This window comes from Vicia villosa, linkage group LG2 (genome assembly GCF_029867415.1).
Source record: "Vicia villosa cultivar HV-30 ecotype Madison, WI linkage group LG2, Vvil1.0, whole genome shotgun sequence".
In the NCBI taxonomy this organism is placed as follows: Eukaryota; Viridiplantae; Streptophyta; class Magnoliopsida; order Fabales; family Fabaceae; genus Vicia; species Vicia villosa.
Window position 1 is genome coordinate 185,815,705 of NC_081181.1, and position 10,698 is coordinate 185,826,402.

Genomic DNA, 10,698 nt, shown 5'->3' on the forward strand with positions numbered 1-10,698 from the left:
TATTCGGGTTAAGGGAAGGTGTTAAGCACCCAAAACCCTTTCCTAAAGGTTAACATTGCAAAGATGAAGGTTATGGCAAAAAACATAGAGAAAGGCAACAGATAGTTAATAGGGTTAAAGGCTTAATTATTGACATGATTAAGATTTGGAGGAGGGGGACTCGCCTTGGTTATCCAAGTGCCTACGTATCTCCTTATGGAGAATCAGAGTCGACGTAGTTCGGGCACAGGGTTGTACGCCTTAGAACTTGATTATGGATGTGTTTTGAAGTTGTTTTGAAATTGTTTTGAAATGCGAAGTTCGAAGGTATTTTGAATTACCTTATCGTAGTTGTGAACATCGCAGCGTTGAAAAGATGAAAATCCGTAGTATCGTGGTTTAATATGTTTTGGATGTTTTGGGCGTACAACCCTGGTTTAATTTGTAATTTGTTACCGTTAGTTGTAATAATCAATAGGTTTGATTACCATGGATAACGGATTAAAGGGAGGATTGCTAACCACTATAATCGATATTGATCATCGCGAACAGCAAATGTGCGTGTTTTAATTATCGTTACCCCTCATAATCGATAGATCCGATTACAAATAATAACGAATTTGATAAAAAGGGAAATGCTAATCATCGTAACCAACAGATTTGGTTAAAACCCTTTAGCAAAATAATGTGTATTTTAATTTATAGGATTTGATTAATTAAATTAATCGATTATTAACCATCGCGACCAATAAATTTAGTCGAAACGAATAATAATTTTAATCCTAATATTTCGATACTTTGGACAAATGGGATGGAGCAAACCCTAATATCTTAATATATTTATAAGGGTTTTTATGGTTTTTATAATTAAAATTAATTAAATTAATTAATCGGGCAAATAGTCGAATAATCGGGATAATCGAGAAAATATAATTCCTAAAACCTAATATATTCCTAATCCTAATTTTAATGGATAAATTAAATCAAATAGATTAAACCATATTATTGATTTAAACAATTAATTATAATGAGGTAAATAGCAAAATAAATAATAAAGAACCTGGCCCCAATTGTACGTCGCATGCCTTTGAAGACCCATGGTAAGCCTTGCCAATCTGATGCGTTAGATGGAATTATAGGAGATCTTGTGGTGGCTGTCTGAAGGTGCACCGTATACCTGATGAGCTTGTGTGCACAAAATCAGCATATGGCAATTAATTGAAAAAAAGTTGTCCATCCTGGGGATCGAACCCAGGACTATGGAGAAACGCACCCCTTTGAACCTCCAACTGTGCTATGCGTTGTTGCTTGTTAACAAACCTCTTTGAATAAAATAAATATAAAATAATAATGCAAATGAAAAAGACAAAGCAAATAAGCGTGGGTCCCCAGCGTTGTATGCGTAGCCAGTCACGGATGGAGAGAGAGTCTGGCCGAATTGACCAGCCAATCAGAAAGGGGGAAGACCGTTTGACGCACCAATCGCGTGAGAGAGAGAAAGTCGTTGCTTGACCAACCGATGTTAACGCGCCACGCGTGATCCACTTGCAGCATCTCTTGTTCATCATCACTAACCTCCGCACCTGCGGATTTTGATGCGAAAACACCTGGGGAATTACCTGCGTATCTTTGCATGTTTTCTTTCTTAAATTTCGCGACTCCATACCGGCCATGAATAACGTTGGGCGAATTCCAATCCTACCCAGATCCACTAAATAAGTCTTTCTGAATCCAATGGTGGTGGTCTTGAAGCCTGAATCGCCCTATAAAGGGATACCCGAAAGCACTCTCTATTGAGCCCTAGCCATGGCAATATGCGATCTACACGTTAGCACCCTTGTCCAAGGGTTCAAACCTCTTCTAAGTCAATCCACAAACTCAAACAAATGGCTAGTTTATGTTATAATACGATCGAATATAGAAAACGAAAATAAAACTTATATGAACGTGATGAATGAAGAATACGTGTTTTTAGCTTCTTTTGCCCTCCCCTTCGATTTATACTTACTCTTCTATATCTTCTGAGAAGAGTGGCTGCAATTAGAACCTTTGAGACTCGCTGTAATGAGCCTCTCCCTTTTGCACCTCTCCTTGACTTTTGTATCTTGTAACCCTAGCCTCCCTCCTAATTTCTTTCGTCCTCCCTTCCCCTACTGATATTTTAGAATATATATGGAGTATTTTAGGGCTAGGTTTTGTGTCCATCATATCTTGTATTGAGGAAAATATTTTATTGGAAAATCAACATGAAATCTTTCCAAAATTAGCTTTTTCTTGCCCTTGAAGCTTGTACACGAAATTGACATGTTATATGGGCTATCTTGGACCTCAAGACAAGTGAAAGCAAAACCCATATACAATTGTTCCTTGTTTCCATATTTTACTTAATTTAATTTGTATTTAAATGGGAATAATTCCAAAATCAATAAAATAAAATAGCAAGGGACGTGCTATTGAGTGTAGAGACCATAGATGGGCTTATGAATGAGTTTAGAACAAAAGAACTTGGGCCCATTTGGAAGAAAATTGATTTTGACAAGCATTTCTCTTCATGCACTTCTTCAAAATTGCTCAACTTCTGCAACTTGTATTTTGCTCAATTTTTATCATCTTGAGATGTTCTTGGACTTTTTAGAAAGCTCAAAGAGTCTTCTAAACACTCCTTTTGGTTTCGTCTCAATTGAAGCTTCCGTGCTCATGTTACGGGCTTTTTGAAAATAACGACTTTTTATTGACCTATAAAAGGACCTGTAATGTTTTTGTTCATATCTCCCAAATGGTGCATTTCTTGATCTTGGGCCCAACATCAAAGTGGTAGAGGATGAAATTTCCTTGAGAATAGGCTTTGGTTGGACAATTTCTGATAACGTATGAGAGAGTTATGCCCGGTCAAAGTTGAGTTGACTTTTCCTATAAAAACCCTAATTTGAACCTTTGAATTTGTTCATCTCTGAGTTTTTATTAATGGATCATGATCAACCTTTGATCAAATGATGGATATAAACTCACATACTTGATGTTGACCAAAAATCTTAAAGTTTGACTGTATTTTGACTATGGTTGACTTTTAGGTCAACATAGTCGATTATTGATCATCTGAGCCATTGGGTGGGAAATCCTTGGGATTGAAGCTTGATAATTTCCCTGGAGATACCTTGAGACATATGGAACACCTTGAGATCCATTTGATGCCTTGAATATCCACAATCCTTTGATAAAATGAAAACCCTAGTTTTGGAGGTCTTTGATTAGGAGAGAGTGACTTGAATAAGCCTTTGAACCTTGATCCCTTGAAGATGCATAGAGGAGGGCAAATTTTGGGGTATGACAGTAACCGGTTACCACTTTTGGAATAGTCGATTATAGTTGAGCTAGACAGCTTTTCAAAAACTGGATTTTTCGTGGGTGTAACCGATAATAAGTTTTTGTATTACCGTTTACACAGCAAAATTTAGTGAAAACTAGGGTTTCTGGGAAGGGTGTAACCGGTTACCACTTTTGGTGTAACCAGTTACCGCTGCAAAGAAATTAGTAGCCAGGCTACTGTAATTGGTGTAACCGATTACGTGTTTTGGTGTAACCCGTTACCACTATTCTGATAGAATTTTATAAATTTATAACTTGAGTTCTGGGTGTCTGATTAAGGTTTCGTTCGAAGCGTTAGAAAGCTAACGCAGTGTATTTTAATTTAAAAATAAGTTTGAGAACCTGGAAATGATTGAGGTTGTTGTTTGGTGATAAATGGTGTATAATTTGTATGTTGTAGTGTAATGAATGTGTGAATGGTGTATTATTATATGATATGTTGCTACAATACCAATGTATATATGATTTGTGGTTGTTTTGGTGTGGTACATTGGTTAAAATGAATACCATTGTACGTGTTGATGTTGTTGCATGTCATTTATGAAGTCATGCATCATGGTGTTTGAACGGTGGTCCGTTTTGGTGAGTCTCAATCCTAAGGTGGGGATTTGATGCGAGTAGATGGTTCCAGGTGGAAATCGGTGAAGCGTTACCTATGGTGATGGTAACAGTGTTTTTTGTGCTTTGATCATGTGGTGGAGATCGAGAGAAAATGAACCTGGGAGTTCATAATTAGTACCTCATGCATTGAGTCTTAGAGTTTGGTTTTATTGCATTGCAAATATTATTTAATATAATGTTTGGATGGTTAGGAGTGTGCTTGTATAATGTATTACTATGTCGAACTGTGTAGTGTGTGGATTGTTGAATGGGTTGATATAATTATATGCTTACATATTATTATGCATTTCATTACATAATTGTGAATCTCACCCCTTCTATTTGAATGTTACTTTTACATGGGCATCGTTCGGATAATCCGCAGTAGAGGCGTGGAAATGAGTGGAAAAGAGTATTCTTCTTTATGCTTGTGTTGAGTCAATGTCTGCTCTGATATGTAATATTGTGGGATCGACGCTTGTTTTGCTTATGTTGGGAGCAAGCTATATGTATATCTTTGTTGTTGGATAATTTTCATATTTTATAATTATTTTTTATTATTGTGGCTATAACTCATGCTTGAGAAGTAAAACTATATGTTTTTTATGCTTTTTCACTGCTGAAAGTATTGGAGTTCAAACTTAAAATACATTTTAAATTATGTTTTGATCTTTATATATGTGTGTTTCATATCCTATTGTACGAGCTACTTGAAGTTGAATGTAGCATCCTAATTGTTTAGATGTTTTTAATTTATTCTGATTTTTACTTATAAATTATTCTGGGGAATTAGGGTGTTACAGTATGCATAGGAATAGGGGGGTTTATTTCTATTTGTCTACATCTAAAATTAAAAAAAAAAAAAATTACTGTAAATAAAATGAAACAAGAATGAAGATCATAGTATATTCTCCCTCATAAAAACAAAAATCAAAATAGAAAAAAAGAAATTCTTGATGAAATATTTTAGTTGAAGAATAATTAAATACTAAAATTTTTAAAGTTTTCAAGAAATGTCTTTAGATCTATGAACACTAAAAAGTTAAATGGTTAATTATTCCTAATCTCAAAATATTTAGCCAAGAATCCCCTTCTATAGTTATGTTTTAATATTAATAGTATTGCTAATGAGAATAAGAAATGAAATAACAACCAATTAAATTTTATCTCACTTCACCATTTCAGACTTTTTTTTTTCTAGTGTAAATTCAGGAGACATATACGGTGTTATAAAAAATTAAAATAGCTTAGCTCTATATTGAAGCATGAGAGTAATAACAACGTAGTTAGAACTAGCTACTTGAGCTCTAAATACCTTGTAATTAATTAAGTTAGGAAGTTGGTTATAAAGTAGTTAGAACTAGCTACTTGAGCTCTAAGGCACACTATAGTGTGGTAAGTGTATAAGCTTATGTTACAAGTACCTCTTCTTTGTATATAACTCACCATGTATTATCTTCACTTGTAATGAGAATTTATTTCCATCATGTTCATCTTGATTCTTTTAAAGGTTGTTATTGTTTAGTGCTACTCTGTCTTTCTTAAGGTTTTATTGTTGGGTTTTTGTTTTTTTGTTTATTTATTACTAGATTATTTAGTTCCTTTAATTATTTTTGGCACGTTCTTTTGATTAGTCTTTTTATAATATATATTTCAATCCAATAAATATATCGATACTTAAAATCTTTTAGAAAATCTTTTAAATACTAATATATTTGATATTTAGAGCTAAGTAATTTAAACTCTAGTTACATAAAAAATTAAGGAATGATGGAAATTTTACAAGAAACAAAATATTTAAAGTAATTAAATATTACAGTAGAGTTTTTTGATAAAATATTATGATCAAAAAATATATAACTAGTAAATATAAATATATGTAGATATAAATATACGTAGATTTAAATAACAAGAATTTAATAAATTTTTAAAGGAATTTGATCTGATAATATTAGTTAATTTTTTTTTGTGTAAGTAAGGGAGAACTAAAGGTTCTCCAACCTGATTACACTGAAAAAAATAGGAAAATTCGACGAAAAGAGATTACAAATCAATTAATATTACGAAAGAAATAGCAAAAGATCCTTACTAACACTAGTACAAAAATGTTAATTTATACCCGTTTTTAATTAAATTTACACCCATTATTTTTAATAAAAATCGGGTGTATATCCACAGGGTGAGAAATGTCTAACGAATTTACACCCGTTATTTTTAACAAAAATCGGGTGTAATTGGGCGTAATTACGTTTTTAATTACACCCTGTTTTATCAAAAATTGGGTGTAATTGGGCGTAATTACGTTTTTAATTACACCCTGTTTTAATAAAAATCGGGTGTAATTGGGCGTAATTACGTTTTTAATTACACCCTGTTTTAATAAAAATCGGGTGTAATTGGGCGTAATTACGTTTTTAATTACACCCTGTTTTAATAAAAATCGGGTGTAATTGAGCGTAATTACGTTTTAATTACACTCTGTTTTAATAAAAATCGGGTGTAATTGGGCTTAATTACATTTTAATTACACCCTATTTTAATAAAAATCGGGTGTAATTGGGCTTAATTACGTTTTAATTACACCCTATTTTAATAAAAATCGGGTGTAATTGAGCTTAATTATGTTTTAATTACACCCTATTTTAATAAAAATTGGGTGTAAATATGTTCTTAATTACCCTCTATTTTAGTAAAAATCGGGTGTAAATACGCCATTTATAAATGAACAATTATATCTATTTACACCCTATTTCATAAACACCATTTAGTTATATTTTATTTTCAGTCATAATATTGTAAATACTATAAAATCATACGCATAAAAATCATATTTTAACTAAGTCAAAATATTTTTAATATTAACCAAAAAAGTATACAAAATCATAGACAGTCATAATATTTCAAGTATTATAAAATCATAAACATAAAAATTATATTTTAACTAAGTCATAACACTTTCTTCATATATAATTTTACGCCATGCTTGACGGTTAGCTTCGGTGCTCTAGAATCTTTGTGTTTCATCTAAACCCCATGATTACCACTTTCCTTAAGCAATTTCCCAAGTTTACCGCATTTCTTAGAAGTAAACTCCTTCAATACATCTACAACCAACAACCAAAGTTAATGTACACCATCATTTTCAATTATTATAAAAATAAAAATAAAAATAAAAATAAAATAAAAACATTATTAGCGTTATTGTACCTTCAAAGCTGATCATATCTTGTATGCACATTCCGCTATGAAACAGGGTAGTCTCCAAAGCAAGATGAGCTTCATTGTTCTCTGCATAATAGAAACAAATGTATTTTGTATTTTGTTCCATTCTCTTCTTGTTCTCTGCATAATACAATTCCTAACAATAAGAGAATGGAAAGAAAACACATCAGAACTATTATACAATTGCCAAAAATCAATATTGTGCTCTCTTTCTCAAGGCAGGTTTTGCAGCTCAATTCTTAGTTCCTGGCTCATAAATAAGAGTCATAACTCTTGAATTTGGACGGTCTTTAGTCGGAACTCTCACTCATTCGTTGCATTAGTGACTATTGTATCAAGATTGGATTGTCAATATTTCAAATTCGGTTTTGACTTTTTTTGTAAAACTATAATACCAAAATTGAAATCTAAACTGTCTGATCTCGATCCAACTACCACCAACGCCTCAGATTGGTGATGGCACTTGGCACATAATCCAAATTCACAAATCTCCTTTATATATTCCTCATCTCTCATTCTTTTTCCGGTCAACCTTACACCCAAGTCACCGGGCATTAAACACGAAGACTCCGTGGAAGAGATTCAAATTCCAATCGGTCACCTCGTCGAGAATAATCCAATCCGCTAAACCCACTTTTTCTCTTAAGCAGAATAATCAAACTAACCATAAACTCTACAGTCTATTATTTTTCTTTTCTTTCCCACTTTGCACAAAAACCTTCCACTGTGGCAACCTTTCCAACATTTCTTGTAACTATTAATCAAATAGAAAGACAAGAATAAAAACAAACACAAGGCATGCATGACAAAATTCCGATGTTTATCAAATTCAAACAAAAAACACAAATCTTCATCTGTTGAGCATACCCCTGTTGAATCTTGAGACTTTCATCAGTAACTTTATCAAGAAAAAGAAACCTACTAAACCCATATTTACGATCCCATTGAGAGAGGCTAACAAAAGACAAGGTAGCAAAAGCAGACAAAGAAATCTGAACAGGAACATGGTACGGTCGAGTATGATCAGCATCGCAGGTTGTCGAACAATCGAGAAGAAAGTGTGATAGAATCGGAATAAATTGCTGGCAACATGTACAAATGAAACAAAATAGTAACATGCACGGGGATAAACAATTCCAGAGACAATTGAACCATGGATTAAGTTTGTATCACAGACCTGTAAGAACCAGTTGCTACCCGTAGTCCATCGCCACTCAGACAGCACTCGAACTTATCAAAAATAGAATCGTTTTCATATAAATCACAAAGCTGGCAAGTTCAATTCAAAACATAGTTAGTTATAACACAATAAAGCAGAAGAAATAAATTTAGACCTAATCATCCCTTATCCAACCACAAGAACCTAACCTTAGGTCTTAGATACTCATGAACCTGGTAAGTAGCAACAGGACCTGAATCCATATTAATGTCCCATAACTGATAAACAAGTCAAGAAGAATAAAAATGAGATGAAATTTCAAAGGAACATAAAAGCTAAATCATATTCATAATTCAGATAGCTTATGGAAAAATATTACAGTATTAATCTTTTTAGCAAAAATTGACTAATGGGATGCTGTTTGAAAGTTGAAGGATTTTGATTGCCTATTAGAGTCTAGAATGAATATGAAAGTACCTAAATGCATACAAGAATAGGCTTCATAAAAAAATATTTTTTTAACATAAGCAACATTTTACAGTCCGCATCAAAGTCATATTTTCAGTACTAATGTAAGCTGTATGGGAGAAGCAGGATACTTATTTATTAGTTAGGAGTAATGCTCCAGATTCCCGAAAGAAAACAACTATGTATCCATTTTAGGAGCACCCGTCGCAGTAAAGGAAATAAAATTACCAAAGCAAGATTCACCTTAAATAGCCTTAAAATTAGAATATGAATCCTCGGCGTATTCAATTTCAACTAAAACTTACTAGACAATAGCAAAATACCATGTGGACTAAGAAAGCTAAATACCTGTTATTTGAAATAGAATTGATATGATAATCATGTGCGTGGGCATAAACTCTACGACATCGAGCCACCAAGCTTGTTTCATGACTACTTACCTGCATATTTTACAAAATGAGTTAGTACTGCCAAAATCCTAAACATGCATTAGTTATAGTTTGGAAATGAAAGTACTTGAACCACTTTATATAGTTTCTTCTCTTCTAAAGTATCAGGATCAGACTCTAATATTTATCTTTTTATAAAAAGGAATGGAATAATCAAAATATGAAATCAAACTCTAATATCAATCTTTTTATTTTTTTATTCTACTTTCATTTTCTTCATGAATGGAAAATAGCATATCGTTAAAATTCTGTTACGCAATGGTGTTATTGAACCACTATAGCAGCTATTTACAATATTGTGTACTAAATAGAGTATTGCAGAACAATAGCGGTTTCCCCAATTGCTCTACGCTAAACTAACATTTCCATTTGTATACATTAATTCATTGGTTGTTTATAGTATCTTATGCCAAAGGAAATTTATCCTCAGTGAACAAGTATCAGAAAAAAATAATTACAAGTGGAAGGGATGAATACAACTACCACGGGTAATCTTAGTGACGGTATGCCTCCGGGTGGAAATGAGAAGTCAGAGCTAAGATAGTTGAATGATCTATCTGAATCAGGATATCCTCCATTTTCAAGGCTTGGCTTAGGATTACTTAAATTACTTGAACTAGCAATACTGCCATTTCCCATTGTTTTCAAAGAAGGGTCAACATTCATCTCAACAATTTTCTTGACCTTATTTTCTTGAACCTGTTCAACCCTCAGATAAGGAAAGATAAAAGGTGATCTAGAAGGGCTTTGGCTAATATGCATAAGGATTTTTCTTATGCACCATGCATAAGCCTATATAAGCCATTGGATCATGTTTTTAATCCTTGAGTATTGAATATTGAGTGATATTATTCATATGAAAGAAAAACAACAAAGTGGAATGCAGCCATATTCATTTTTTATAGATGCATAAGCAAACATTCAATATGCTAACTATGTAACATTTATTCAAGATGAATTTCCCGCAGTGTGATTTCATAGCATTTTTCATATATGTTTCTCTCTGTATCTCAATGCACTTAACTATTAAGATGCCACATAACATGATAAATGTTTAGAAGTTGAAGGAAAACAGCAACAGATTTGTCGGCTAAGGCCTTTGAAAGGTTTCGATATTCCAAAAGGAAGTCGCCGTATTATACACTTGAAACAAACAGCCTACCCGAGCATTCACCCTCAAAAACCACTCTCTCTACATGAAAAGTTATCTGATTCCACAAAAGTACAACCTTGTGAACAATGCATTGATAAGAGACAGCACTAAGAATGCTACAAATCAGCATTTATTTCATACCTTCCAAAATTTGATGGTTTTATCATTTGTCGAGAGAAGGAAAAGGGCACCATTAGCTATTTGGCACCATCTGATTTTGTTGATTTTCTCTTCTATCTCCAAACTCTTAAGGTAGTCAAACTGAAACAATTATCACACATTATATATGTTGGATATTCTAA

At 33.0% G+C, this 10,698-nt stretch overlaps 1 protein-coding gene and 1 long non-coding RNA gene across 2 annotated transcripts; both read right to left on the reverse strand.

The window, feature by feature from the left end:
* Nucleotides 1–8,017: 8,017 nt before the first annotated feature.
* LOC131647659 (protein phosphatase PP2A regulatory subunit B-like) lies at nt 8,018–8,616 on the reverse strand. The gene is made up of 3 exons (XM_058917529.1): nt 8,536–8,616; nt 8,345–8,436; nt 8,018–8,249 (listed from the first exon to the last, which is right to left on the reverse strand). Exons 1-3 carry the CDS (start codon nt 8,587–8,589, stop codon nt 8,018–8,020), a joined length of 378 nt encoding a protein of 125 aa, XP_058773512.1. The 5' UTR covers nt 8,590–8,616.
* Nucleotides 8,617–9,010: 394 nt separating this feature from the next.
* On the reverse strand, nt 9,011–10,698 carry LOC131647660 (uncharacterized). Its single transcript, XR_009297895.1, has 3 exons — nt 10,538–10,698; nt 9,724–9,942; nt 9,011–9,234 (listed from the first exon to the last, which is right to left on the reverse strand). It is a non-coding gene; the product is annotated as an uncharacterized LOC131647660 (long non-coding RNA).

Coding starts and splice junctions, on each gene's coding strand:
- LOC131647659 (XM_058917529.1), bottom strand. CDS start 8,589: ATGGATTCAGGTCCTGTTGCTACTTACCAGGTTCATGAGTATCTAAGA. Junction 8,437..8,535: donor ATGAGTATCTAAGACCTAAG/GTTAGGTTCTTG, acceptor TGAACTTGCCAG/CTTTGTGATTTATATGAAAA. Junction 8,250..8,344: donor GTAGCAACTGGTTCTTACAG/GTCTGTGATACA, acceptor ACATGTTGCCAG/CAATTTATTCCGATTCTATC.